The sequence below is a fragment of the Spizellomyces punctatus genome, assembly GCF_000182565.1.
Source record: "Spizellomyces punctatus DAOM BR117 chromosome Unknown supercont1.8, whole genome shotgun sequence".
Taxonomy (NCBI): Eukaryota; Fungi; Chytridiomycota; class Chytridiomycetes; order Spizellomycetales; family Spizellomycetaceae; genus Spizellomyces; species Spizellomyces punctatus.
In genome coordinates, this window is record NW_015971544.1 from 311,557 (window position 1) to 338,367 (window position 26,811).

A 26,811-nucleotide genomic window follows, 5' to 3' on the forward strand; every position below is an offset into this window, starting at 1 on the left:
CATGCCATATGTATGATAAGAAGCCGGATTTGTTGTGGACAGTTCTAATGTCCTTTTTGCAGTAGAGCACGTTCGTGTTATTGGACAACGTCAAACCAAGATGCTGCATTGGAGGTGTTTACGATCATTGTCTTGTTCAACGTATGGGATGTCAAGTGGTATATTTATGATTCCGGGAACTTGGGGAACCCCGATGCGGGAACTCCGATTGAAAAAAAAAAACCTCATTCTCGTATGGAGGGAGACTCTAGGCGCCAAGGGTTCACCAGCGAATACCTTGTGCACTTGGCCTCTCTTGCACGTTTTCTTTGATGCACGTGCTGTTTTAACAACTAGCGATGCTCGGCTACATATTTAAACGACTGATTCCTTTGGCCCTTTGGCTACTGCATTTCCCTGCAGCATTCCTTGACAAGATGCATTGTTGAAAATGTCTTTTCTTCCATGTTATCGTTGCAGTTGAAAAAGTTCCAGCACCCAATAAACACTTATCAATCACGCGAGTCGTTCTTGCAACCTCAAATCCCGCGTTGTAGGTGATCACACTGTGCACACAACCTAGTTGGCACCTCAGCGTCGAAACAGTCTGGTCCATCAACAGTGGATGTTCATTCCCCTCGTAGGTTGTCGACATGAGTGATGCAGCAGCGCACTAGGGTAAGCCCTCGGACCCTTTTTTCAGTCCGTGACCGTGCATCGGCTGCTGATAGCAGGCATGTCTGCATACACAATGGACAAAAAAAAACGACAAGATCTGTAGTGAGACAAGTCGTTTGGAAATAAGGAACCAATTTCACACATCCAAGATTCAATTCTAGAATGCATTCGAGTGTATGTGATCGGAAATTGGCCGCAGAAATTTAAAGCTTTGGGTGACTGTGCCTTCATTCAAGTAAGCGGCCGTCACACGACAAAAGAAGCGTTGAACTTTGAGTTTTCCAGATGTGTGCTTTTTGTTCCTTGTTAACGTCTTTTACTTACAGTTTTCTTTCTTCTGTACATTGTTGACGATGGTCGCAGTTGGCGTCGTCGTAGGAATCGTGCTGGGGGTGGTATGCATCTTCTTGTTCGCCTTTGTTGTTCATCAAATGAGAAAGGGCTCAAAAACGATACAAAGCGATACATTGGCGGATGAGACTACTAGAGGACACGATACAGCAGAGAAGGGGCTAGTGGAGCATGGTACCAATGCACTGCAAGTGCAAGACAGGTCGCTGGAAAATGCTCCACGGTCAACATCAGAGCAGACATTGTCTGAAAACGAAAGCAAGGGAAAAAGTGAGCTGGTATCACTGACCCTTCAAAAGTCAGTACAACCAGAACAGAGCATTCCACGCACGTCCATCGACCGCTCCCGCTCCCCTATCAACCGCGTACGTACTCCTACCTCTCCCCTATCCCAAGTTACGAATGGCACAACGCTCGCTTCGGACGATGACCGAAGAAGTATCACAACAGCAGCCTCTTCAATAACAACTCGCAAAAATAGTACTGGAAGTGTGGTGCTGAGGGCGTCCGTCGACCTTCCACGACGGACAGCAAGCCTGGAAGCAAATGCGGGGAAGGGTGGGGCAGCGGCCATTGTTGCACCACGATTGTTGGGCACGCAGCTTGCACTTCATTGGTTCAGAAGGAAAGTGTCAGATGAAATTACTGTCAAGGCTGGGGTGAGTACTGTGCATTTTTATTCATGAAATGACTTTATCCTCACTCACGTTATGCATGTCCAGGACCCAATGTCCATTTACCAAACCTACCGTGACGGCTGGTGTCTCGGAATGAACTGGCGCTCTGGACAGTCTGGAGTATTTCCCCTTGCTGCAATTTCTCCTGAAGAAGCACAAAAGTTGGCGTCTGAATACCCAGAACCAGACGCACCACCCACTGACTCCCCTCTGCCGTCTATCACGTCACCATCTCCTGTACCGCCGCCCTCATCACCCGATCCGGTCACGTCTTCACTTTTGTACAGTTTGAATTTATCAGGGGCAGCGCCAAATGCCTCGCATTACTCCCTAACATCGTCTTCAGTTCCGTCTTCGACGCATTGGGGTGTGAGGGAGCTGAAACCAAGAGGGTTCCGTCGACCGAGCGTAGACAGAGAACGGGCGAGTAATTCTGGGCGGATATCAGCAAGACCTGGCAGACCAGATGTGGTGGCTGACCCGGAAGTCTCTGACCTCGCCGCTGTTTACTTGGCTGCTATGGACAAGATGGATGATGAAAGCAATGTTCTCTCTCCTATTTACCGAGACTCGTACACCTCCCTCCAAACTCACGCTGAGCGCCTGGCCATAAGCCTCAACTCGGTTTCTCCCCATCCGGTTGCATCGTCCCTGCAGAAACAAGCCGGCAAGCTGGTTGAAGATATATCGGTTGCTTCTAAAGAGATTGCTTCGGAAATACCCAAGGATCCTAAACGGGCCTCCCGAATGTCTATTCCCGAAGCGAGAAAATCGGTTCTTCAATTGCATAATGAAGTGACCAAATTCTTTGATGAAGTCTTCACAGATACGGATAACGTACCGCCTGTGCCGCCGATTCCAGACTTTGTGCGTAGAGTGTCGGGAGATGCACAACAAGACGATGCCGAAGGAAGTGAGCTGCTGGCTACGGAAGATGAGGATGAGCCCAGGAGGAACTCATTCGTAAATGAATCCAATGATGGGTCACCTTTATCTGTCGTGTCCGGTACCGGCCCATTACACCCGTCCTCTGAAGACATCTCTCAGAGTCCGACGCACCAGGCACAATCTGAAAAGGTGGCCATTCCTGAAGACGATGACGCGGACGATGATATCCCATTGCATGTTATTGCGGAGCAGGCTAATGCTGTGCAAAACAATCAGTCGACTCCTGAAATAGCAGATACCGCGGACAGAACCTCTGCAGAGGATGAGCACCCGAAAATGGTGGAAGTGGAAGAACACAAAGCTCTGGAAGCGCAAGTGAATGACGATAATGGTCAACATGATCAACAGAATGAAGATGCCGCATTGGTAGTCATCGATGCCGACACTCAATCCGAGGATCTAGAACAGCCGGCGGGAGCAGAGCCATTAGCTGTTATAACTGCTACGATGGCTGACACCGAACCAGAACAGTTAACGCAGCAGATTGATGACCAGGAATCCCAGATATTAGACAATGAGCCCCCCTCCATAGTCAAAGTGGAAACAGCCTCTCAGGAGCCGCAAAGTAAAATCGATGACCACCTGATTTCGGACACCACACACCAGAAAACCACCCCCGTGTTAGAAGAATCCATCCTTCAGGCGCCTACTGCGACTGCCTGATCCTGGCACGCTGGCGGCTACCATCCATGACACCTCGCTTCCAATATGACCTCTGCTGTTTTGGACCCCATGTAGTAAACCATTTATTATAGATTCTAAATAGACCCCCAAAAGAATAGATTTTTTTTTTAGAATTGGTAGTTTGTTGAAAGCGTTTGGAAAATTAAAGTTGCGATTGCAAGGGCACATGATGACATAATACAAGCCACATTAGCCAGATTACGTGGCTTAAATGTTTACGCATGGGGGCAGTGAAGATATCAATGATCTCTCCTTCCTTCCGAACTGTATTTTAGGATATTCAGCCTTTCAACCGTGCTTGGCATCTTTTTGATTTTTTTTATACCTCATGATTGTACGGTGATAGGTTTCCTTTTCTCTTGTAAAGTTCTCCTTTTCTCTTTAAGTTTTTGTGGGTGGATTTGACGACATGGCTGAGGTGATCACATCTGTCGAGAATGGTCCCAGTAATCTCGAATCTCAACCACAAATCCAACCACAATCCGAATCCGCAACCCAAGAGGAGTCCAACACAACGGCCGCACCCGACTCTTCCGCAAATCCAAATTCGGCGCCCACTCACGGCCGTCGACGGACATTTCTGCAGAAACTGTGGCTCATTGTTGAAACCACATACAATGTCATCCACCTGCTTATCCTTATCATCTTTCTCTCCTTGTATCGATCATCTTGCGATGCACCGCTGAATGTTTACCTGATTGGTTTACTCGTCATGGAGGTGGTCTACGGGGTGCCGGCCAAACCCATCATGTATTTCGTGGACCGGCGACCAGAATGGCGGACGAGCAATGTTTGGAGGAGAGTGAGAAAGTTGTGGGGGACTTGTGCGGGGGTGGATGTCGTGTGGTTTGTTGTTGGAAATGTGTGGGTTTTCAGGAGCCAGACTTGGTATGCTTTGCTTTGTGTCGTTTTTGGCCACCACTTGTGCTCGTACTGATTGTCGTTTGATGCTTTATCTTAGCAAGACGCAGAATCCCCAGCTCTACTGGCTTACTTTTGCCGAAATTATTGTTCGATACGCCACGATTGTCCTTCCCCTAACCCTCTTCCTCATCCTTCTCTGCGTTTTCCGGGGCCGTGTTCGCCGAGATATGCTGGGGTACCCAGAACTCCAAACAGGGTTAACCCCTCTGGAACTCACCCGCCTCAAAACCTTTTCCTTTAATGAACTTTCCCTCCCATCTCAGGTTGAAATCATTGTAGATGACTCTTCACATACCCCAAATTCCCACTTGTGCTCTGTTTGTCTCACCGAATACGCCCCGCACGATCGATTAAGAGAGCTGGCATGTCATCACCGGTTCCATAAAGCATGTATCGATCAATGGCTGTTGGATGATCCCCGTACGTTGACGGGTGGACATCGGACTTGTCCGCTTTGTGTACGGGAGGCGATAAAAGAAGAAGATCGGGATCCAGAATGGGTTGCGAGAAAGAAGAGGGCAGATGAAATTGAGAGAACAGTTGAGGGGGATATGAGGAGGGCGGTGGAGGAGAGTAGGAGCGAAGCTGTGAGGAGAGCTGAGGCCGCCAGCGGAAGTGGGGAAGGTGGGGCACCTGCAAATGCAGGTAACGCCCCAGGATCTGAAGATACCGGTGGGGAGGTCAGTGGAAATCGGGAGAGTAGTGCCCCAACAAGGGCCGACGCTAACGGGCGGGAAAGCACAGAGTCAGTGGGAGAGTCTTGTGCTCGGCCTTCTGTGGAGGAGGTGCGGACAGAATCTATACAACAAACATAAACGCGCAATGTAACAAATATATACTATGTAGTTGCATACCTCATGCGTCGTAACCCTTAACAAGACCTAGAGGATATCTCTTCTCTAGTATGAGCCAACAGCGTTGATAACTGATCCCGATCAGTGGAACTGATAGTATCTGTGAAAAGAACCCCACAGCCGCGCCAATAGCGCTGTCAAAAACAGCGTAGGATAGGCGACCTTTATAGGCACGAATATATGGTACACAAAGTACAATACAAAATGTATTCTGTAAATCATCCTAATAATGAACATGAAAAGAAGCATAAAAAAAAACCATAGCAGTCTATATATCCAATGCAAGATAATACTAATGTGCAGCGAAAACAATGCTCCCGCCACCAATGTCCTCTAAACAACGCCCCTTGGTCTCCGGGACTCTAATGTACACGAAAGCCCATCCAATCACCACCGCACCAGCGTAAATCAAGAATGTGCCGGCGGGAGTAATGAGGTGAGTAATTGTAAGGAAAGTAATTGATATGAGAAAGTTTGTAAACTGTAAAGAAAAGGTGTCGGTTCGGTATTTTGCAATCAATAAAGAAAGGGAAAACTTACCCAGTTGGCTGCGATCGCAACACCGGCGCCCTTGCCGCGGATTTCGAGAGGGAAGATCTCAGAGATAATGATCCAGGGAACGCAACCTGAAAAATGTACTCATCAGTTTTTTGGTTAACCTTGAAAAAGGCACAGAGGAAATAGAGCGACATACCTAATCCAATCGCATAAAAGAACACATATAGAACCAAACTCAATAATGCAACCCAACTGACTCCAGACACTTGTCCCACTCGATCACCAGTAGCCAGGACGGTCCCCTCCACAGCTCCAGAACTCAACACATGAAATGTTGCGCTTAAAACTATCAATCCCGCCGCGACGCCTACAAGCGTTGTCAGTAGCAGCCATCGTCGGCCGGTTCGGTCAATGAGGCGCATTGCTGTTAGCGAGCCAAAACAGTTGGCTAGTGCAATGAAGGTTGAAAAGAGGATCGCAGATGATTTGGAGGGGAAGCCGGCCATACGGAGGATGGTAGCGGAATAATACATGATAGTATTGATTCTAGCCAAGGATTGGGTTAATGCTTGACACAGCCGAAAGCCATCTAAAACACTATGAAACCCACCCACTAAATTGCTGCAGAACCTGCAATCCAACGGCTATCATCAACGCTGCTCGGTACTCTGCATTCAAAAGCATCTCTTTAAACGGAACCTCCTCTACGATGTGACTCAGGCTCTGCTTTATTGACTCAACCTCAGACTCCAGCTCCTCACTCGTAGTCTTACTGGGCCGGACACTCGCCAGAACATCATACGCCTCTCTTGTGCGTCCTTTCTGAACAAGGTACCTTGGGCTCATAGGCATCAAGCTCATGCCAAAACACTGAATTACCGCCGGAACGGCAGCAAGTCCCAACATCAGTCTCCAATTGCCGCTCGAATGGGGGTCATCTGGGGAATCAGATAAGGCGTAGGCAACGAGATACGAAACAAGCTGGCCAAGCGCAATGAAAAACGCATTGAAATTGACCAACATCCCTCTGATAGCTGGTGGCGAAAGTTCTGCAATATACACAGGCACTGCAGCACCGGACCCCACAGCAGCACCTGCAATCAACCTTCCAAGCAACAATAGCCCCCATCCACCTGCCACAGCCATGATAACGGCCCCCAAAACAAACACAACAGATGCTCCCACAATAACATATTTCCGCCCCCATAGATCTGTCATCTTTCCAGCCGCCAGACCACCCGCAACAGCACCCGCAATGACACCGGAAACAATCAATTCTGTTTCAAAGTTGGAAAGCGAGAACTCGTCTTGGATGTACAGCGTTGCGCCAGAGATGATGCCTGTGTCGTAGCCTCCCAAGAATCCACCGAGTGCTGCACACGAAGAGAGAAGAACAATACGGACGTTGGACGGAATACGCCATTTGGAAGGAGCACTGGAAACAAGAGGTGTGGCTGGCCTTATTGAGTCGTCTGAGAAACATGGACAGAAAAGATAAGCCATTACGTGCCAAGGAATTTAAAGATTCATCATTAAGATTAGCCATTCTCCTACCATCATCCTGCTGCACGTTCAAGAGCGCGGCGCTTGACGTGTCTTGTGAAGAGGTCTCCAGCGACCGGTAGGAGGAAGTCATGACCAACAATGTAGTCCTCGACAAAGGGACCAAATGCAGATACAACAAGTCAAGCTGCTGCGGGCTCCAGTTTTTCTCTTGTTACTGCTTATTCTTTTCTTGTTGAGCTCGTCCTTGGGTTATCGTCAAAGTGTGGATAACAAGTCGTCTTGGAAAACTCAAAAGGTTCAAGAAGGGACCCGCACCAAAGTGGATCATCTGCCAGCCACACGCCACACGTAAGCCACATGGATCGGATACAATATGACATAATCACACTTTCAAGATAGAGAGATATCAAGCAACGAATATCACACCTTCACGATGTATTGGCAATCACCTCCACACTATGCAAAAATGCTTTACCTATACCATCATAACACAACCTCGCACACAAAATTACAGAAAATCAAGGAATAAATAATCACCCAACCCCCAATCCTCTAAAATTTGTAAATCTCAACTTCATATTCTTCACCTCGCACATCTTCCACCATCCGTCTCCATCGTTTACCTTTGCCCTTATCCTTCTGTTCTACTTCACGCTTCTTCTCCTCAAAAATACCATAGAGCGGGCCTAAAAGTCGTGAGTTCATGATGGAGATCCGGGTGGTGTCATACGAGATGGTTTGGTGGAGGGTTTGAAGGAGAGATTCCAATTCGCGCGCGTGAAGGAGAGTAGAAAAGTGTGCATCTAACAGGAGCGTGAGCGTGTCGATTGCCTGGTCAAGATGGTTCAGTTAAAATATGGTTCACAACGCCGGATGTCGGATTTAATACTTACCGTCGCCCATTCAGCAAAACTTCCAGGTTGAGGTCCAATATTTCCAGTAGATTTCTCGTCTGCCCACATCCACCACAATGCAGTTCTCGACCCATCCAAGTCCATCTCGTCTTCACCCTTGTTAACCCTCAATACATTGGACACCCATCCCAATATGGTCCCCAAGTCCCTGGCTCCAAGTCGTTTCCGCATCGCCTGAGCCATAAATGTATCCGTACGTGGTCGGGAAAATACAAGACGGAAGAAATGCGCTTGACCGGGCGTGCATGCGGTTATGATGGGATCCAGTGCAGATGATGAAATTTCCGCCTGGTGGGCTCGCTGCTCAGCCTGTTCGAGTTTCTCAGCTTCTTCTGCACCATTCACTTCGACATCATTTGCTTTGTCTTCTTCTTCGGTCTCACTCTGCCACTCTGCCACCTTCATGCGCTCTGGATGTGGAGTCCCAGGTACTACCTGCCGCGATTTTCTCGCATCTTTTTCTTTGGATTCTAACCAATCAGCTAGCTTCTTCGCTCGTATCGTCCGCCCAGAGGTCTTCCACCTTCCTTCTTCCGCCCCACACACATATCGGAGTACCTCTACTAGCTCGGTCTCACCCAAATCCGACACATGCTTCAAAGCAGCTTGGATAATATACAAGTCTTCTCGTTCCAGAGCCGCGCCAATGATGCCCCCTTCAACTGAACGGGATGTCGCGCAACCACTGCGGAGAAGGTATTGAATTGTGTGTCTTGGCCAAAACTTGGTTGGATTTGAAAAGCATCGACGTAGAATGGTGAAGAGGGCAGGGTAGGAGAGTTCGACGCGCGGGAGTTTGGAGATAACTGATCGATCTGGGGGACATGTCAAATACTTTGGAAGAGACTGTGTCTGGTCAACGTCAGTGTCCGCCTTCTGCTGGTCTTCTTGTGTCTTCTCCTTCTTAGGCATTACACCATTCACCTTTGGCACTGTTGACTGCGTTGTAACTGCGTCCCGTTTCCCGTTACCTTCCAAAGTTTCCAGCTCTCGCAATTCCAGTAACTTCTTTTGCATCCATTCACAAAACAACTTGTTGAACTGTCCCTCATTCACAGCAGGATCCAGCAACTTTGCGACATACTCTCGACTCAGCTGATCCGAATCCGCAAGCTGCATATTCCAGGACTCAATCTCGGGTCCCGCTACCGGTGGAGAAACAAGTCCAACTGTCGCCATGCCCAAACCAACGGGTTCGATCACGTTGGCTTCGAGTTTGGATCCCAAGCTGTCGGCACCGTCCGCCAACAGAGGCTTTCGTAGCTTGCCCAACACAGACAGCATAGTTAGTGGAGAGCAGTGATAGGGGATAAATGTGACGGTTGAAGAGAAGGAGACCGGAGAATGATGGGAGATGACACTACTGGCGACACTGACAACGGGGCCGGTAAGAGGGGATTTGATCACTGTGGTGTGGAAGACACGAGACGAGGCGCCAACTTCGCTGCCAGCGGCATTTAAAACCTTCTCGTAATGTAGGGCCCCGTACTCTGTATCCCATATGGTTAACACCTCCTCTACTCCAGCATCTTTCCACCTTCTGTAGCCCACGATTGAGATATAGCTAGCATCCAGGGGTGAGATGCTAATACTTGAAGGACCTCGAGCGCGGTGACTATTTAGATTCGACGGCACTTCGAATTTTGCAAGTTTGAGAGTAAATGACAGACTCTCTCGCAACAGCTTGCTAATTCCATCGAACTGATATACCCTGACTGCCGCATTGGAATATACTACAGTCAAAACATTCCTCTCCACCTGATACGCAAACGCCATGGGAATGACCGGACCCTCTTCCTGTCCCTTTACCGTATTCATATGCTCCACAGGTACACTCATCTCCACCTCTGAGAGTAATTCGACATGAACAGCTCCTGTTCGCTTCGCCGATACAGAATGGGTACGAATTGTGTAGCGACCTCTCTCGTGCTGCACAATGGAAAGGACGCGCAATGATCGCCATTCCTCCTCCCCGTCGTCTGCCGTAGTAAACGTGGTGGACCAAACAACACGGGCGTTCGTGGTAGAAGGTGCTGACCAGGTTGTCAGCGTTTCGAGAGTTCTAGACGTTACGGTGATGCCGCCTTCGATATGTACAATGACCAAATAGCCGTCATTTGCCGAAGGAGAAGGAATGAACGTCGACAAGTGGTAGATCTCATTTTTAAACTTTGGGCATAAACACATCAGTCATTGCATGGACGGTGGCATACGGAAAAATGTCAAGCAACCCAACCTTTTTCGAACTATCCGGCTTTCCAGCAACCAGAGTTACCTCTTCCGCGTCCCCTTGCACCTCAGCAACCTTCCACATCCACACCAATCGCTTTTCTTCACGCGCCGCCACATCTGCTCCACAATCAATCACCGCATACACGTTCCCAGCAAGTGCACTCGAGAGTGAAAGATCTGTATCAGCATCTGCATCTATGGGTGTGATGTCTAGAGAGCCTGTATTTGGACCTTGTTGCGAAGACGGTGCTGGGAGATATCGGGCAGGAGAGGCGAAGAGATGGCCCGGTGGGACGGACCATGAATGAAGGCATTGCTGTCTTGCAAGCTGCGTAAAAAAAATGTTGGGTTACTACCATGCTGTGCTTGACTCTTCAGGTACTACATACGTCGTAAAGATATATTGCAGCGCCTTGCACAGTCACAACTGTCGCAGAGTGATCTCCATTATCGTCGCCAAACAAATGCTCCGGTACTGATGCAGCTAGAAACCCTTGAGGTAGAGACCGCTTAGAGGATATGTCTCTCTCCTTTGTATTTTCCTTCTTTGTCGGTTGTGGTTTCGAGATATCCCTCTGAGAGAGGGATATCCGTTTGGGAAGGCCAACTGTATACGGGTGAGGCGTGAGTAAATACGGTTCTTGTATTCTGACCGATTGTGCCATGTCTTTGTGCGGATGGGGGTCAATCTGTAATTGAATGAACGGCAACGATCTTCAAAATGCCCCACCACGACAGCGAGCTTTGAACTTCCACCAAAAACAATTCACAGCTGAAGTCTGCGCCTCTCACATGATATGAGTCACATGACTGATGGTAGACTGATGGAGGGGGAAATCTCTGCCGTCTCGAAGGGCGTCAATCGTAGCCGACCACCACGCCGTGGCAAGCGAACCATCAAATAACGCTACTGAGGGATCTGCTCCTTGTTCAACCTGAAGCTATCCCTCTCTGACGCCGGACAGTATGCCGTTCGCCAAGCCTCTTCCTGAGGCCATCTCGGCATTTCTAGACAAAGTCTCGTCCGCAGCGCTTCCGGCGGCTTCGACAGCTGCCACTATGCAGCTGCGAATCCAGCGCATTCGTCGTACGGCATTGGGTGTCGCGCTTGCTGGAGGTGCAATCTACTATATGCGTCGTCAAAAGCAGCGTGCTTCTATACGCGCCCTGGGTAAACCTGTAGAAGACGACGAAACAGCCACAATGAAGATCGACAAGAATAAGATCAAAGTAGCAGTTGATAAACGGTTTCTGAGACAATTGAAGTACATTTGGGCTATTTGCGTGCCAAACTGGAGGTCGAAAACCGTGATGATTCTGGTTCTGCATACCACGTTTTTGATCCTGCGAACATACTTATCAGTTATCGTCGCGAGGTTGGATGGACGGTTGGTGAGAGATTTGGTGGCAGCTGATGCAAAATCATTTGGAAAGGGCTTGCTATACTGGTTTGCCGTTGCTATTCCTGCAACCTACACGAATAGCATGGTGAGTCCAGAACTTATTACTGGTGGCTGCATCGCATACCTTATGGAAGCCCCTATACACCTTGATGAAATTCAATTTTGATTGTCGAATACTAACAGTCAGTTACTATTAGATTCGCTACTTACAGTCAAAGCTTTCGATTGCATTACGGACCAGCCTTACCCGTCACGTGCACGACCTTTACATGGAGAACAACACATATTACAAAGCTATTAACTTGGACAACCGCATTGATGGTGCCGATCAACTTATTACGACTGACATCAACCGATTCTGTACCGCGCTTGCGTCGCTGTACTCCAACTTGGGCAAGCCTATACTCGATATGATTATCTTCAACTACCAGCTCGCACGTAGCATCGGAACATCCGGAATGTGGGGGTTGACTGTCAATTACTTCATTACCGCCAGTATTCTCAGAGCTGTAACCCCGTCCTTCGGAAAATTGGCTGCAGTTGAGGCAAAGCTTGAGGTAGGACTTTGGAATTGGCTTCTTAGTTGATCTGAATGAGCTTAAGTGTCGATATCATGTTCATAGGGAGACTTCCGTTCGGCCCATTCGCGCCTCATCACCAACGCGGAAGAAATTGCCTTTTATCATGGCGCCCATTTAGAAAAATCTATCTTGACCCGCACCTACTACCGCCTGATTAAGCACATCAACCACATTTATCGTATTAGGATCGCATACAACATGTTCGAGGACTTTATCATCAAATACACTTGGTCGGCGGCAGGATTGCTCATTGCCAGTATTCCGGTGTTTTACCCAGAGTTTGCTGGCGCCCGGTCGCGACGTGAAGAGGCAAGATTAGCTCAATTACAGGCATCTGATCCCGCGAATGCTCTTTCTCAGTTGGACAGAAAGACGGGAAGTAGAACACAGGGTTTCATTACCAACAAACGGTACGTGGTATGCTGCTAATGACAGCGGTGGGTGGAATGTCTAATACGCCACATGCCTACGTGTAGATTGATGGTGTCTCTTGCTGATGCTGGTGGTCGTATCATGTACTCATACAAGGAATTGAACGAACTGGCCGGTTACACTTACCGAGTTTACAACATGTTACGCGTCCTGCAAGATCTCCACGACGATCGATTTGTTGACACTGGGAACACCGGTGCGGAGTACTCTTTGGAATCAATTGCAGGCAAATTGGAATATGACTTTGATGGTACTACCAGCAGCGTCGTGTGTTGTTACAGACGTATTGATGCTAATGTTTGCTGTCAGGTATCAAATTTGACAAAACACCCATCGTGACTCCGAATGGCGACACCGTCCTCATCCGTGACCTGTCCTTTGGAATTGGTCCTGGCGAGCATCTTATGGTGACCGGCCCCAACGGAGCTGGCAAAACGTCGATCCTTCGTACCCTTGCAGGACTTTGGCCTATTTTCAGAGGCAAAATCTCGCGGCCTGCGCCCGGATTGGATTCAATCCTCTACATTCCTCAGCGCCCGTACTTGGCAATTGGTTCCTTGCGTGAGCAAGTCATTTACCCTCACACTGTGAAGCAAATGAAGCAGGCTGGAAAGACGGATGCGGATTTGGCCGAGATTCTGAAGAAGGTGTATTTGGAATATATTCCAGCAAGAGAAGGCGGATGGGACGCCGTCAAGGAGTGGAAGGACGTGTTCTCCGGAGGTGCGTGACCACTGTTTATGGAAATGTGAGAGGGATCTTAATATACAATTCCTGTACAGGTGAAAAACAACGCATGCAATTAGCACGTCTGTTTTACCACCATCCTCGGTTCGCCGTGTTGGACGAAGCCACCTCTGCTGTCTCGACTGATGTGGAAGCACTTCTCTACTCTACTGCAAAGGACGAAGGGATCACCGTCGTGACGATATCTCACCGCCCAAGTCTCTTCAAGTACCACAACTATCTCCTTCGAGTCGGTGAAGGAGAAAGTGGCGATGCATGGGAGATGGAACGAATTGGTAGCGGCCATGGATTCATGGACTCTGTTGAGAGCGAGATTCGCAAATTGGAGGACCGGTTAGGCGATATTGGGCGGTTGAGGAGCCGGTTAGCAGACATCAACAAAGAGTTGAGTTTGGAGGTTGCACCAACCGGGGATAAAGATCTAAAGCATGCTAAACGGACTTTGATTTGAATGTGATTGTGAGATTGTCTGTATGCATGTATGATTTGCCAATAGTGGTAATTGGTCATGTATCTTTGGGGGAAATGGTATCCTTTTCTGTAATATGCAGGTGTGAAGTATGTCGACATGGTAGTTTTTTTCTTTTGTGATGATGGGCTACGACATTTTCAGTAGGATTTTAAAAGATGATTCGTCATACAAGTTTCATGATTTCATCTTGATGAGATCCTGCTTTTGCCTCCCCCACAAGGCTGAGCCTTGGGCTGGAGTTTGTCCCACCCCCCGCGGTATCCAAGATTTTGTATGATTCCCTTGCGTCACGACAAGAGTTTTCCTTTGTGGGGAGGAGATAGGGATCTAATAGGAAATGTTGAGAGGGATACGGGCAATTGTAAAACAAATTGTAAACCGCAACGTACGTCATGAAGCCAAGCACAACAATGACTGCAAGTGTCCCCTTCCCCCAAAAGGAACGTTCGTTTTCCATTTTCTTTTGTTTTTTTCACACTTGTCTGTCGTGTGATCCACAGAACCTGACGTCATGTACGGACGCGACTCTTACGTAATGTGTCCGGACTCCCCAAAGGCTGCTTTCTTGGAAGGGATATAAAAGATGCAAAGGGTATCGCTTTTCTCTCCTCTGCTCACAGTCACGACAGTTAAAGTGTCTTGTGGTGATTCCTTTTATACCCACCCTACACCCACGCAAACGCCCGTAAACTCTCATTTCTTGGCATTACACGCAATCGAATCTGTCAAAAATCCTACTGCGAGGCTATTTCATATAAAAGTCGTCGAGACTCCCGCTATACTCTACCCGTAGACTCTACTAGATCAATCAACGTCAACTCGAAATCAACCTTTATAAATGGGTTCAGTCTTCTCTTGCCTGGCAGGAATCTGCAATGCTATTGCAAACGGCATCAACACAGTTTTCAGTGCCATCGGCAGTTGTCTAATGGTAAGAGTACCACAGTACTGTTGTTACTTCTTCAAGCTAAAGAGCTAATCTAAAATATGCCTTTCAGGGCATTGTCAACGGTATCCGCAACTGTATCGCAGGGACGTTCGCAGCATGTGGAAGATGTTTACCGTGTTAGATTGCCCCCCCTCATGGCGAAGGGATGAGGGGGGGTCGATTATGCCGAGTTGGATTTTGATGGGATTCTTGCGTTGGGACGTTGTACATACTATTCGAGATGTTTCAGTTAATATACACACAGCGTTATCAGACTTGTAATGAGATTGGTTAAATGAAATGGCATTCTGCAATTACTGGGAGACGGGGGCGCGTTACGTAAGCGACGGATCGTTGCTCTATCAGAATTATACCAAGCAGCTTGTAGTGCTAAAACAGATATGGCAGCACGAGATCCATCGCCTTTTAACCACCATATTAGTCTGTTCAACGATGCACGCATCGCTCCTCACACTACCTCCCCATCGGCCCGCCCCGTTGTGACTCCTCGCACACCTCCAAATCTTAGACCACCCCGTCTAACGCTTAGTCTGTCCCATCCCACAAGCCAGCAAATCCAGCCAACGCACGAAACAATCCAACAAACATGGGCAGCGTTCGATGCCATGTCGGAAGCACAGCGGAACATGCTATTGAAGGGATTGGTGGCAAGATGTGGTGGAAAGCAGGTTGAAGGTCTCTGTACTTGGTTGAACTTGCGGATGGTGGACGGGAGTGTAAGTTTTAACGCTGTCATCCTTCTCCACAAAACGACAATTCTCACGATTGTGTGGATATAATAGAGCCCAACTGTTTACCCAGAAAATGTCTCCAGCAAATACGCAACTGCTGTACACAAGTCCAAAAGGATGCCCGCCAAAGGAGCATCACTTGCCGCTGTAGCAGCTGAGAGTACGACCGCAAAGACATCGGTGCTGGACACCGCGAGGCAGCTGGCTGGGTTTACCGGATTGAAAAAAGAGGTGAAATTGCCGCAGATTGATCGAGGGTAGGTGTTATCCCCAGACGTGGCGTCGCCCTTTCTAGACCAAACCTTGTACATTTCATAGAAAGTCAAGAGTAGCTACTGAGGAAGATGACGATTCTTTCTTTCCATCCGCTCATGCATTATCCAACCCTACCCCGAACTTGGCGCAAGATGGGGGTTTTGCGAGCCACCGCCTTCACAGTGCAGACCGACCCCACAACATAAACATTAATCTCTACACTAAACTCCTCCACACCCATCAGGATGCCGATACCCTTGCAAAGCAACTTCTTCGCGCTGGTCCGGAACCGACACGAACCTTTATTCACTTCCTCTCCAACCGACTCCAAAAATCCCAACATCTGATCACAAGCATCACCGAAATCGCCATGGAGCCCGATACAGAAAAGGCCATGAACGATCTTCTCAACCATCTGCTGAATACAGTCGACGCCAGATATGCGACAGTCTACCTCCTTGAAGACACAATACCAGAAACGACCGTGGTCCGCGCTAGTAATTGGGCTCAAGTTGGCAACAGCGTCTCGCTCCAGAATATCTTCAATGGCCCTACACTCCAGAAACTCGGACAACCCAGCAATGCGTACAATGTAAAAACATCGGAACAGTATACCGACGATATTCAAGATGCGTACGCTTCGGTTAATCCAGACTGCATCCTTTCAGCACCAATCCTGGACAATGAAGGTCGATTCGCGGGAATATTGGAGCTTATCAACAAGACCACTCCAACACCTTTTTTTGAAGCTGAGGACGAAAGTGTAGTCAAACTTGTCGCAAGCCTGTGGACAGTGCTGATGAAACGGTCTCAAATATTGTTGGAGCAGACGCAGCAAACGGCGGATATTAGGGCTTTCCTAAATACCGCTTCAGTGATGACTTCTGAAATCGACTTGGGGGGTGCGTATAGACATCATAATTTTGTTTCTCACAAAAACCTATACTCATTCCTCTGTTGTGGGTTAGCACAGACTTGATCAAAGTTATCATGCAAACATCTCAAGAGCTCCTCAAAGCCGAGCGATGTTCCCTGTTTATGGTGGACAAAGAGAAGCAAGAATTGTGGACTACCGTTGCGCAAGGAACGGAGGAGATTCGCATACCCATCAACAAAGGGATTGCCGGTGAGCACATGGCACGATCATAAAAAACCTGTCCTCAGGTATCTGATTAATCTGCAAATTTTGGTTGACCGTAGGGCATGTCGCCATGACCGGTACACTGCTCAACATCCCAAATGGTACGGTAAGGTGTCGTTGACCGGGCTGCACAATGAACTAACCGCCTGAGTGTTCATCCAGCTTACAAGGATCACCGCTTCAATCGCTCCGTCGATCTCAAAACCGGATACCGCACCCGTAATATTCTCTGTATGCCCATGAAAAACAGTTCGGGGAATGTCATCGGTGTTACGCAAATCATTAACAAGTTGCCCGAATCGGCGGTGTTTAGTCGGGAGGATGAAATGCTAGGAATGAGTTTTGCCGGATTAGGTATGTGATCTCGTGCAGTCTCTTTTCAAAGTAATGCATTCTCTAATATGAATATAACTCAGCTGGTGGGATGCTCGAAAAGTCTCTCCAATTCAAGGCCCTTCAAATCCAGCTCCAGAGCACCACAGCTGAGCGAGACTTGGTCAGTACCGCTTTTCAAAATACCCCCCACATCATCCTGGCTCTCGACCACGCTGGCAGACTGGTACGACTTTATCCAATCCGCAACTAGAGGGTTTTATGCTAACTTGTATGCTCCAGTTAACCGTCAATGATGCAGTGCCGTTGGGACTTCCTGATCTATCCCTCCTAAGACTTACCACCTACGACACCTGGCTTTCCCCAAATGACGTACTCATATCTGACATCAAAGCCACGTATGAAACCAATCGTCCAGCGTATGCGGAGGGATATGTCTTTCGTACTGAGGATGGCGCGAACGTGGATGTGAATTATGCTGTGGTAAAGATGGAAAGCGGGCTTATCATAGATGTGGAGGTTGTCGGGGACGATAGGAGACTTGCAGCAGATCTGGGAAGGTAGAGAGAAGGATTTTCCCTGGCCTTGCCGTTAACAGCTCACAAACCTCCTTCCTCCAGATATATGCATCTGGGGCTGGTGCGGGAGGTCCAAGGTGACGACGCATCGCTGCACGGGAAGAAAAGTCAGATGAGCGTGCTGGTTGCAGAGCTGAGAGAGTGTATGTAGCGGATAGTGGTTTGAAGTCATTTTTCCCGGTTGTTCATCATCTGTACCGAACCTGCTAGTTGCATCCATTACCAACAACTTCCCACCATCCTCCGTGATTACATTGCTGAACGAGCACCACTCATCGATCTACGCCTCCATTTCATCGGAGAACGGTACTCGCCGGCGTCCAATTCCAGTCTCGCAACTATTACTAACCACATTACACATCTCACAGGCCTCCTTCAAACTCAAACTGGTCCCACCACCCTCTCACTATTTGGTCTACCATACTGTTCACCCACAGATGCCGTAAGATGTGTTTCCTGTGCTTTAAAAATCAAAGACTCTATCTTGGAACGCAATGAAAAAAGCACAGTTAAAATGGAGGTTGGAATTGGGATTGCGACGGGGGATATGGTGTGGGGCCTGGTAGGACATCCGAAGCGAAGGGATGTTGTGGGTGTTGGCGGTCAGTTGACTCTTTGCGATATGCTCTCGGATATCCACATACTAACTACTGCCTTCTTGCGATAGATCCTCTCCATCTTTCAACTCATCTCCGCACCATCATAAAAACTTACACGTCCAAAACATCCATCCTCATCTGCGAATCGACAAAGGAGGCCGTCAAAGAGCATTTTCATCTTCGTGAACTGGACGCTATATCATGGGGTGATAAGCCTGATACCCCGGCATTGGTGATTTACGAGGTTCTACATCCCTCCACAATAGAGTTGGATAAGAATGTTATGACCGTAAGTATTAACCCATTTTGTGCAGCAAACTACAATCCATCGCTCATTCGGATATCTCTCCCCTTGTTTTTCAACAGTCACTCATATGCTACGAACTAGGACTTTCTGATTATCGCTCAAGAAATTTCGGAACTGCTTTGAATCATTTTCGAAAGGCGGTTCAAATGACCCAAGATGAGCCATCTAAAACAATGGTGGCGAGATGTCGACAGGTGCTGGATGGACGGGTCGTTGTACCGCAGGAATGGGATAGTGTATGGAGGTGGGATGGATGATCTTGGGGCATTAAGCTTAAGACTTAAAAAATATTGTAAAATACTGTAATTGGTGCATTGGTTCTATTCATCTACTTCTTGACCAGCAATCGTTTCCATTTCCAACTTTGCCTCGAATCGAGAATGATGTAGAATTTCCTAAATATGACAAAAAAGCGTTAGCAGCTTGCACAGTTGAGAAACTGTTGTCAGTATTTACCTTGACACGCTCCCTCAAGACCTGCTTCCGAAACTCCCTCCAGCGCTGTTCTTTCTGCTCCGCTACAAACTCTTTCCACAATCGTAGACATCGCCTTGGTAGGATTCGCTTCATTAGCTGATCAGCTTTCGCATTGAGAGCACGTTCGTGTGCTTCGCGGGTTTGGCTGGTGGTCAAAGCTTTACGTCGCCAGGTCTGAAACGTGCTGAGGATGACATGGTGCTTATGGTGTTTGCAGGCATCTGAAGTGTGGCATTTGTGCGTTTGATATGCCTTCCGTACATTGGGACCAAGTGAAGCGGATTCGTAAGGGATTGCAAAATATATGGAATTCTTAACCCTCAGGTCTCACCTCTTTCCATCGATCCCATCCTGATTTTACAGCTCTCTGATCCCACAGTTTTGATGCCATAATCTCCCTCTCTTCCCATCGTTCTCTGAACCTTTGTATCCACCCTTTGAACAAACAGCGAACCCAAAATCCAAGAGATGCTTCCTCGTTCCTCCGAACCGCACCCACAAAAGTCTTCAAACATTTCAACCCCTTCCTCAACAGGCGTTTCCTGCTAAACGTGCACGCAAGAGCATTTACACGCCGTTGCTCGGCAAGCTGCTCCGCTAAGGCTTTCTCGGCTGCTTTACGGGACTCGATGAGAATACGACGCTCTTCTGCTTCTTGGAGAGCTTTTGCCTCTGCTTCTGCTGCCTTCTTGGCCTATTAGATGGACGGAATGAGACTTTGGCGGGCAATGAATTCACTGATTGGTTACACGGACCTCCAGCGCTTCCTGACGCTCTTTGCGACGCTGTTCAAGCTGTTGGCGACGGTCTCTACGTTCTGCATCTCTCTTTTCCATTTCTGAGGGTTGGCATGACGCAATGTGAAACGGGGCTATTTAAATATGGAAATGAACATCCATACTAAAGCCTGCCTTACCTGCAATCCACTTTTGGTCTTGTGCAGTTCGAATACGCCTGGGTTTCTGGGGCGATGGTGCCTTGCGGCGGATTGTCGACTGTTTTGGCGAATCGTTGAGCGTTGATGCGCAAGCAACTTTATTCTCTTCTGTTGGTGCCGGAGTTGGAGCCTTGGGTTCTTCTACATTTGTCGCTGGACCCTTGTTCACATCCTCCCCATCTATAATGGCATTCATGTCTTTGCTGTCATCATTGGACAAGCTCTCCCCACTCGTACTTGCATCCAATCTCTCCAAAACCTTGCCCACTCTTCTCTCCTCAATCTCTGCCTCAACTCTCTGTCGTCGTTCCAGGCGCTCCAAGGCCTCTTTCATGCGCTTGGCCCGCTCTTCGTGTTGGCGACGGAGGCGTTTAGCTTCACCTGTCACAAAAGGAGAAGGAAATGGGCAGAGTTAATCTCGTTTTTGCATGGGTAGTTCACATAAGCAGTAACGTACGTTGAAGTCTCGTCCATCCCAGCCATGCGAGCACTACTTTTGAAAGTATTGTCGATCTCTGAAAGCGGACGGCCTTCAACTGGTTTTCATGGGATTTTTGGAGGGCTTCTTGAAGCGCCTGGGCTTCTCTAATCAAAAATGTTGTCACTACGTGCAATCATACTGCTTGCTGCATACCACGAGACGCTCATAAAAGATAGCATACCGTTTGGCTATACAAGACTGCTTCAGTTTCCGCCAGGTCGCGAACGACCGATTCAAATGTCGCCAAGTGGTAATGACCTATAGATGTGTATTCAGCAAAGTGCCATCCAGAATCTGAAAGCTATGGACTGGTACTGACCTGAAACTGCTGCACTTGTTTTCGATATGTGGTGACAAGAGCACACCAGCTTGAGAAATGCACCTACCAATAAAGTCAGCAAACCTAATCACAGTCCAGAGCTCAAATTTCTCGCACTTTGAGGGCTTTCAACCGACGAACAGAAAATAGCTCGTCAGCTCTGGCGCGGGATTGAGCCAGTTTTCGCTCGATTATCTCATTCCGCCGTTTTTCGTCTTCTTTTTGAGACTCTGTCTTGAGCTGAGCTTCACTGTCATTCAAGTCCGTCTTTTCAACTTTCACCTTTCCTGTTTCAACATCGGAGATCGTCGGTACGTCAGCCGTGGTGCGCATTTTCGCATACTCTTCGTCACTAGTTAAAATTAAATGGACAGTTTGCCAAATAACAATTCAGTATAGACTCACACCACCAGCTCGCGTGCTCGCTCAAAATCCTCATTTCGCGGTCCATATGGCTTATCAGAACGCTTCCTCCCCATATCTTCGTCGAGCGCCGCTCGTGCCGCTCGAAGGGCAATGTCCATTTTCCATTGATCAATCTTGGAATGTTTTGGTCTTGGGTGACCCAGATACTAATAAGATACTTTATTCTATCTAATTTACAGACATTTGTCGGACGCTCACCTGGCTCTCTCAACATGTTTCTGTCGCAAGGAAGATAGCAATTTTTGCTGTTTGCTCTCTATTTGGCGCTCAAGGGCTTGTATGCGATGTTTATGATGTTGTTCCCGGCGCTCGCGCGCGAGAGCATGACGAGTTTGAGTTTCTGAATGGCGTGAATACGGGCTGATGGAACCTTGGTGGGTGCGTGAGTATAGAGCGCTTCCCTTTATGCATCAAGGTTGACAGAATGTTATTTTCAACATACGGTAACCCCTTCCGCATAAACAGGCGCCTACCCTGATATCTCCGTATCCCACAACCTCCTCAACCACCTCCCTGACAGCCTTCCGATCACTCGCTCCACATAGTTTTTCTTCCAAAGACATAAAGGCACCCAAGTTTAGATTCAGCTTTATGCGATTAGAGGCGTCGTCGGAAGGCTCGGGTGGTGCCGGATTTGACACCCACTGCGTTAAAAGAGCTCTTGCTGAAAGACAATGGAATTGAACAATGCGGCAATCAGGCTGGCATATGGTCTGATTTACCTTCGATCATAACATCATCCTCATTCTCCATAACCAAATTTGAAAACTGAAGAGCTTCGGCGGCATTTGAAGGTGTGAGTGAGGGCTTTGATGTAAAAGCAGAGGAAGTTCGAGCATGATGTCTTGCTGCCGAAAAGAAATTTGATGTATGGGGAGCGTAGGATGATTCAATGTCAGGAACATCATCGTGATCGTCATGAAGATGAAAGGAGGCCTGCTTAAGATCTTGAACAGACTAGAATGTAGGGCATATATGTGAGTTTAGGTAGATCTCGAAATGTAAAACTATTTACGATCAAGGGATAAAACCTGGTCGATGTCGAAAGCCACCGGCTGTCTTCCGGGCCAATCACTCCAACTAGAAGGTAAAAATTGAGGTTAATAAAGAAAACCTTGCATTCTTCAGCACGCCTTTCATTCAAAGGAGCTACCTCAACATTGTTTTCTGGATATCGATCTGCTGCAGGAAGAAACTACAAGGTTGCAAACGCGCCTCTAAGCCACGATTATCTAACCCCGGAGTGAAGCCTCCAGCGAACAGTGCATGTAGCTGCCTACTCCAACCATGTCAACTCTCCTCCATCTCCTTGTCCGATCATCTAATGAAACGGTATCGGAAGAAGATGAATGTGCGGCTCTCAAAGGACCGACCTTTGACCCAAACAGTGATGAATATACGGCTGTCATGATTGCGTGGTGTGTGACGATTGGACTGGCAATTTTGGCTTCTGCTGCCAGTTTTTGGCTATGTGTTAGTTTTCCTCACTTTGCTCAGATATCGGTAAACTTTCTTATTAACCCTTCTTGTCAGTTCCGGCACTTTCAGCACTACCACAATCCCGTCCATCAGCGCCAAATCGTCAGAATACTTCTGTATGTGGCTCGTGGCACACTTGTTTCCCAACGCATAGCTAATAGCCTTGTAATCCAGAATGGTTCCCGTGTACGCATTTTGCTCAACTCTGTCCTTCCGTCTAATTCAATATACAGTCTACATTGACATTGTTCGCGACTGTTATGAAGCGTTCGTCCTTTATTCGTTTTATATTCTTCTGACAAACTACCTGGGCCCAACGCTCGAAGCGCAACATGAGAGAATGCAAGGCAAACCGAAAATGAGATATCCGGCACCATTGTGTTGCTTGTGGTACAACCCAAGTGGATATGCCTTTCTGTTGAACACCAAGTTTCTGGTGTTGCAGTACGTCGTCGTTAGGTAGGATTGTATCCGCAGGCGAGTGATTACTTCCGAACTTGAGAAGCTTACAGCACAAATGACAGGCCAGCTACCACAACGCTCGCAATGATCCTCAGTGCATTCAATCTTCTTTGCCCCACCTCCAGTTCGCCCAGTCATGGCCAATTTTGGATCACCTACATCAACCTTATCAGCAGCACGTTGGCAATGTACGGCCTCTTCACGTTCTATATTGTCGTTCATCATGATATTAAAGAGTACAAACCCTTATGGAAGGTAAATGCCGCCAAGCACTAGTAGTATTACGTTTAAGCTTCCAGACTGATGAATGAAACAATCATTGGCAGGTTATAGCAGTCAAGTTTATTGTCTTCTTCACATTCTGGCAATCTCTTCTTCTCGACGCCCTTGTAGCCATGCACGTCATCAAATCTAGCACAACCTACAGTTCAGAAAACGCTACCGATCTGATCCAATCGTTCCTCATCTGCACTGAAATGGTCATTGCGGCCCTGCTGCACATGAAAGCATTCCCATATTCTGAGTTCACCCAAGGGACGCCGGGAAGTCGCACTCGGGTCCTACCATCGATGCTAGATGCATTGAGTCCCATGCATATCCTCTATGACATCACTTCTGCCCCTGGGGACGTGCGTGCACAACGAAGAAGACGAAAGGCAAAGAAGAGAAACAGGATATTGGGACAATTCGATGACGCATTCGAAGACCGTATCAGCATGATCGACGTAGAGTTGGGATCGCCGAGGACGGCCAGTGGGGGCAAGTCTCCCGGAAAGGGGCGCATGGATTCGCCATTGAGCCCATTGAAAACAGCTGTCGGGGTAAATGATATAAGAGAGGAAAGCGAGGATGATAGCGAGTACGAGAGTGGAAGTGACGAAGGAGCATTAGTGGGTGCACGCAGTCGGGATTTTCAGAGCCACGATCCTCTGTATATGGGCGACGTCAGTTTGGAGGACTTCCAGGGAGATGTCAAGCGAAGTGATCTATGAGAGGAATAGGTGGAATATAGAACCTTGTGGTATATTTCGTTTGTACTTTATCTTGCTTTGACGCGCAGTATGTCATCAACAAGTGAATCCCGAACATGGGATTATGGCGCTGAAAGCTACCAAGACGTATACGGCCAAGATCATTCACATGGTTCACAATCTGACCCCTGTTCAGATGCTGTATTTCTCTAAGGATCTCAACGTTTATCTGTCGGTAGTCGCCGCTCTACCGTCTCTTTCTTCACTTCAACGTACTCTTTTTTCACTTCAGGTAATTGTCCTCTGTCTTTGTCCTCAACGGCCAGATTCACTCGCCTAAGCAAGCGATATAACATACCACCCATCGCTTGGGGTTCCGTTTGGAGGAACGACTTCAGCCAGACAGTTAGCTTCTGTTGACATGGAGCATAGCAAAGCACAAAGCCGTGCACACTTACGATAATCATTCCCATTCCCATGGAAAACTTTGCGCAAGAAGGGATGGGTTTAAGCAAGCAGCATGAGGAAGGCAAACGACTGCGACCTCACCATAAATATTTCGAAATATTTGATCTTTGGCACCAAATCTCGATGTCTTAGAACACGATACAACGAGTCCACTCCGCGGGGGAGGACGTACCTACGAATACCAACACATTAGCGGGAGAAATCACAGAAACAGATGTCATTCAATGTACATAGCCAATTCTGCCCTCCGCTTCCCATCTTCAATGAAAATAGACAAAGATGCCAGTGCACCTATAATCCAGTATGCCAGTTTGTGGTCTCCCGACAGGAAATTGAGCTTGATCAGGTTTCTTTGTCCGCAGATAAGCCACTTCAGGTTAAAAAAACAGGATATTTAGTTAAGCTGCGACTGATGAGCAAGCTGTACCATTCCGCACCTGGTAGGAGGATACAAAAACGGACAAGAATATCGAGCTACGCAGAGCATTGGAGAGGGCACGACGACCTAGAGGTACTGGTCTGATGCGACAGCAATAAGAAAACTACAACAAGAGGATAAGGCAGAAGCAGGGAGTACTCACTGTCGGATAAACTCTTTCAATTTGAGCAATGCCATCGGTACAAAGGTCAAGGTCAGGTATACGGGAAGGATTTTCTTAAAAACCTGCGACAGCAATGATGCCACCAAAGATCAAGTAAGTTAACATGCAATGACATGGAGAATCAAGCTCACCAGCCGCTGGATCTGACATTCAATACAGTGACCGTTTTTCGGCATTCCTCTGCACATACCTTTTTGAATACCCATGCACTGTTTAAGTTACAGGCTTGCGTCCAAGGATGCAATACTGTGCATGGAATCGCTTTCGGAAGCGCTCCCATCCGCATAACCTCATCAACGGCCTGCACAGTAGCGTGATGCTTCTGGATGGTTTGGACCACGTCGCCCACATCAAGAGCATCGCCTGCGTTATTCATCCGAACATATTGGAGAACACGCTCCGGTATAGGTCCAGTGGTTAAGATGAACTTGTAAAATGATTTGGGGATCGTACTAGGGTGGAGCGAATAGGCGTACATGATTTGGGCTGAATGACTGTGTTATCTAACTCTTCCATATATTGAAAAAGATTCCACGTAACTTTGTACATACCAGAAGCAAGAGCAAATATTAAACTGTCGCCGTTAGGAAGATGAAAGAGATTCCGTGCCTTCAATCCGCTGAAAACACACTAGCCCACGATCATTAGTGTCCAGAGCCATCGACTAACCGGCTGCATCTACCCACTTGAAGACCTCGGACCAGAAACTGCTGTGCGATGGCCACTCTCCGTCCTTTCTCCTCGAATGCCAAACTGACGCCCGCACAAGCTCCCGCAACAAATCCATTCAACTTGTCGTCCACTCCCCTCAACAATCGAAGAGTATCGTTCACACCCTTCCATACGGCACCAAAGGATGCAAAGAAGTACGCAAATAGACGGAGCTCTTTGGAAGTCAGCGTACGTCTTATGCTGTCCACCAGGGTGGCTTTTCTGGGGCGCAAATCGATTGTTGAGTTTTCTCAGAAAACGAGGGCGGGAAGGTCGTCCGCCAATCTTACCCCTTCGCAACTCTCACAAGCCTTAGTAGAAACCCAATGCCAGCACGAATGCCTATCGGTTAAAGCATAAGCATGCCGTTCCCAGCTGGCCCAACTGCACCTGGAACTCACTGAATCCCAGCAAACCCGCTCGGATGCCAACCCTCAACATGTGCCCAGGAATCTTGGAGGCAGATAAAGGTGCTGGAGAAAGACCCTCAAGCTTTGCCGTATTGATTCGCGCATAAGGAATCTGGTCATCCTGCTTAACCATAGTGACTGGATGGGAGGTAAATGTTTGCAAATCACCGCCGTCCTACTTATTACTTGGATCTGCCCTATCATCAAAATCCGGCTAAACGCGCCTTTACCCCTTTATCCTGAGCCACATCGGAGCCGATCATCAACCTTAAAACGTACAATTAAGGCCCAAAGA

General features: G+C 47.9%; 9 protein-coding genes across 9 annotated transcripts; 5 read left to right on the forward strand and 4 right to left on the reverse strand.

The window, feature by feature from the left end:
- Positions 1-402: 402 nt before the first annotated feature.
- On the forward strand, positions 403-3,482 carry SPPG_04979 (uncharacterized protein). Its single transcript, XM_016753219.1, has 2 exons — positions 403-1,667; positions 1,731-3,482. Exons 1-2 carry the CDS (start codon positions 1,011-1,013, stop codon positions 3,294-3,296), a joined length of 2,223 nt encoding a protein of 740 aa, XP_016607632.1. The 5' UTR covers positions 403-1,010; the 3' UTR covers positions 3,297-3,482.
- A 69-nt stretch (positions 3,483-3,551) lies between these two features.
- On the forward strand, positions 3,552-5,191 carry SPPG_04980 (uncharacterized protein). The gene is made up of 2 exons (XM_016753220.1): positions 3,552-4,205; positions 4,279-5,191. Exons 1-2 carry the CDS (start codon positions 3,727-3,729, stop codon positions 5,054-5,056), a joined length of 1,257 nt encoding a protein of 418 aa, XP_016607633.1. The 5' UTR covers positions 3,552-3,726; the 3' UTR covers positions 5,057-5,191.
- Positions 5,192-5,280: 89 nt separating this feature from the next.
- Positions 5,281-7,396, reverse strand: SPPG_04981 (sugar porter (SP) family MFS transporter). The gene is made up of 5 exons (XM_016753221.1): positions 7,148-7,396; positions 6,204-7,065; positions 5,790-6,139; positions 5,636-5,721; positions 5,281-5,576 (listed from the first exon to the last, which is right to left on the reverse strand). Exons 1-5 carry the CDS (start codon positions 7,227-7,229, stop codon positions 5,388-5,390), a joined length of 1,569 nt encoding a protein of 522 aa, XP_016607634.1. The 5' UTR covers positions 7,230-7,396; the 3' UTR covers positions 5,281-5,387.
- A 107-nt stretch (positions 7,397-7,503) lies between these two features.
- On the reverse strand, positions 7,504-10,991 carry SPPG_04982 (uncharacterized protein). The gene is made up of 4 exons (XM_016753222.1): positions 10,635-10,991; positions 10,250-10,573; positions 7,993-10,182; positions 7,504-7,930 (listed from the first exon to the last, which is right to left on the reverse strand). The coding sequence occupies exons 1-4, from the start codon at positions 10,908-10,910 to the stop codon at positions 7,652-7,654; spliced, it is 3,069 nt and encodes a 1,022-aa protein (XP_016607635.1). The 5' UTR covers positions 10,911-10,991; the 3' UTR covers positions 7,504-7,651.
- A 108-nt stretch (positions 10,992-11,099) lies between these two features.
- SPPG_04983 (uncharacterized protein) lies at positions 11,100-14,131 on the forward strand. The gene is made up of 6 exons (XM_016753223.1): positions 11,100-11,733; positions 11,846-12,205; positions 12,272-12,639; positions 12,706-12,911; positions 12,971-13,384; positions 13,444-14,131. Exons 1-6 carry the CDS (start codon positions 11,212-11,214, stop codon positions 13,857-13,859), a joined length of 2,286 nt encoding a protein of 761 aa, XP_016607636.1. The 5' UTR covers positions 11,100-11,211; the 3' UTR covers positions 13,860-14,131.
- A 1,070-nt stretch (positions 14,132-15,201) lies between these two features.
- SPPG_04984 (uncharacterized protein) lies at positions 15,202-19,113 on the forward strand. Its single transcript, XM_016753224.1, has 13 exons — positions 15,202-15,545; positions 15,612-15,817; positions 15,879-16,717; positions 16,789-16,941; positions 17,016-17,057; positions 17,119-17,310; positions 17,373-17,515; positions 17,572-17,849; positions 17,910-18,010; positions 18,078-18,173; positions 18,236-18,469; positions 18,535-18,755; positions 18,833-19,113. Exons 1-13 carry the CDS (start codon positions 15,210-15,212, stop codon positions 19,028-19,030), a joined length of 3,039 nt encoding a protein of 1,012 aa, XP_016607637.1. The 5' UTR covers positions 15,202-15,209; the 3' UTR covers positions 19,031-19,113.
- Positions 19,081-22,554, reverse strand: SPPG_09237 (uncharacterized protein). The gene is made up of 14 exons (XM_016757394.1): positions 22,445-22,554; positions 22,136-22,370; positions 21,887-22,077; positions 21,612-21,814; positions 21,393-21,542; positions 21,105-21,339; positions 20,988-21,050; positions 20,850-20,926; positions 20,645-20,772; positions 20,167-20,568; positions 20,006-20,088; positions 19,582-19,944; positions 19,230-19,502; positions 19,081-19,168 (listed from the first exon to the last, which is right to left on the reverse strand). The coding sequence occupies exons 2-14, from the start codon at positions 22,164-22,166 to the stop codon at positions 19,094-19,096; spliced, it is 2,274 nt and encodes a 757-aa protein (XP_016607638.1). The 5' UTR covers positions 22,167-22,370; positions 22,445-22,554; the 3' UTR covers positions 19,081-19,093.
- Positions 22,555-22,700: 146 nt separating this feature from the next.
- On the forward strand, positions 22,701-24,349 carry SPPG_04987 (uncharacterized protein; the record flags this gene model as incomplete). Its single annotated transcript, XM_016753225.1, has 5 exons — positions 22,701-22,886; positions 22,947-23,008; positions 23,067-23,351; positions 23,417-23,609; positions 23,681-24,349. 5 exons carry the CDS (start codon positions 22,701-22,703, stop codon positions 24,344-24,346), a joined length of 1,392 nt encoding a protein of 463 aa, XP_016607639.1. The 3' UTR covers positions 24,347-24,349.
- A 6-nt stretch (positions 24,350-24,355) lies between these two features.
- SPPG_04988 (uncharacterized protein) lies at positions 24,356-26,709 on the reverse strand. The gene is made up of 11 exons (XM_016753226.1): positions 26,508-26,709; positions 26,397-26,448; positions 26,082-26,328; positions 25,947-26,025; positions 25,586-25,881; positions 25,375-25,457; positions 25,231-25,312; positions 25,024-25,163; positions 24,875-24,965; positions 24,784-24,810; positions 24,356-24,717 (listed from the first exon to the last, which is right to left on the reverse strand). Exons 1-11 carry the CDS (start codon positions 26,647-26,649, stop codon positions 24,544-24,546), a joined length of 1,413 nt encoding a protein of 470 aa, XP_016607640.1. The 5' UTR covers positions 26,650-26,709; the 3' UTR covers positions 24,356-24,543.
- Between the last annotated feature and the right edge of the window lie 102 nt (positions 26,710-26,811).

Coding starts and splice junctions, on each gene's coding strand:
- SPPG_04980 (XM_016753220.1), top strand. CDS start 3,727: ATGGCTGAGGTGATCACATCTGTCGAGAATGGTCCCAGTAATCTCGAA. Junction 4,206..4,278: donor GTTTTCAGGAGCCAGACTTG/GTATGCTTTGCT, acceptor GCTTTATCTTAG/CAAGACGCAGAATCCCCAGC.
- SPPG_04981 (XM_016753221.1), bottom strand. CDS start 7,229: ATGACTTCCTCCTACCGGTCGCTGGAGACCTCTTCACAAGACACGTCA. Junction 5,722..5,789: donor CTTTTATGCGATTGGATTAG/GTATGTCGCTCT, acceptor TACATTTTTCAG/GTTGCGTTCCCTGGATCATT. Junction 5,577..5,635: donor TTGCGATCGCAGCCAACTGG/GTAAGTTTTCCC, acceptor TTTTCTTTACAG/TTTACAAACTTTCTCATATC.
- SPPG_04988 (XM_016753226.1), bottom strand. CDS start 26,649: ATGGTTAAGCAGGATGACCAGATTCCTTATGCGCGAATCAATACGGCA. Junction 26,449..26,507: donor AGCGGGTTTGCTGGGATTCA/GTGAGTTCCAGG, acceptor TTTAACCGATAG/GCATTCGTGCTGGCATTGGG. Junction 26,026..26,081: donor TTCTGGTCCGAGGTCTTCAA/GTGGGTAGATGC, acceptor ATCGTGGGCTAG/TGTGTTTTCAGCGGATTGAA.
- SPPG_04979 (XM_016753219.1), top strand. CDS start 1,011: ATGGTCGCAGTTGGCGTCGTCGTAGGAATCGTGCTGGGGGTGGTATGC. Junction 1,668..1,730: donor AAATTACTGTCAAGGCTGGG/GTGAGTACTGTG, acceptor ATGCATGTCCAG/GACCCAATGTCCATTTACCA.
- SPPG_04984 (XM_016753224.1), top strand. CDS start 15,210: ATGGCAGCACGAGATCCATCGCCTTTTAACCACCATATTAGTCTGTTC. Junction 15,546..15,611: donor TGCGGATGGTGGACGGGAGT/GTAAGTTTTAAC, acceptor TGGATATAATAG/AGCCCAACTGTTTACCCAGA. Junction 18,756..18,832: donor TGGATAAGAATGTTATGACC/GTAAGTATTAAC, acceptor GTTTTTCAACAG/TCACTCATATGCTACGAACT.
- SPPG_04982 (XM_016753222.1), bottom strand. CDS start 10,910: ATGGCACAATCGGTCAGAATACAAGAACCGTATTTACTCACGCCTCAC. Junction 10,574..10,634: donor CTGCAATATATCTTTACGAC/GTATGTAGTACC, acceptor TTTTTTACGCAG/CTTGCAAGACAGCAATGCCT. Junction 7,931..7,992: donor GTTTTGCTGAATGGGCGACG/GTAAGTATTAAA, acceptor CATCTTGACCAG/GCAATCGACACGCTCACGCT.
- SPPG_09237 (XM_016757394.1), bottom strand. CDS start 22,166: ATGGAGAATGAGGATGATGTTATGATCGAAG. Junction 20,773..20,849: donor CAGTCTTGTATAGCCAAACG/GTATGCTATCTT, acceptor ATTTTTGATTAG/AGAAGCCCAGGCGCTTCAAG. Junction 19,169..19,229: donor TCTTGAGGGAGCGTGTCAAG/GTAAATACTGAC, acceptor TGTCATATTTAG/GAAATTCTACATCATTCTCG.
- SPPG_04983 (XM_016753223.1), top strand. CDS start 11,212: ATGCCGTTCGCCAAGCCTCTTCCTGAGGCCATCTCGGCATTTCTAGAC. Junction 12,640..12,705: donor GGTTTCATTACCAACAAACG/GTACGTGGTATG, acceptor GCCTACGTGTAG/ATTGATGGTGTCTCTTGCTG. Junction 12,912..12,970: donor ATTGGAATATGACTTTGATG/GTACTACCAGCA, acceptor GTTTGCTGTCAG/GTATCAAATTTGACAAAACA.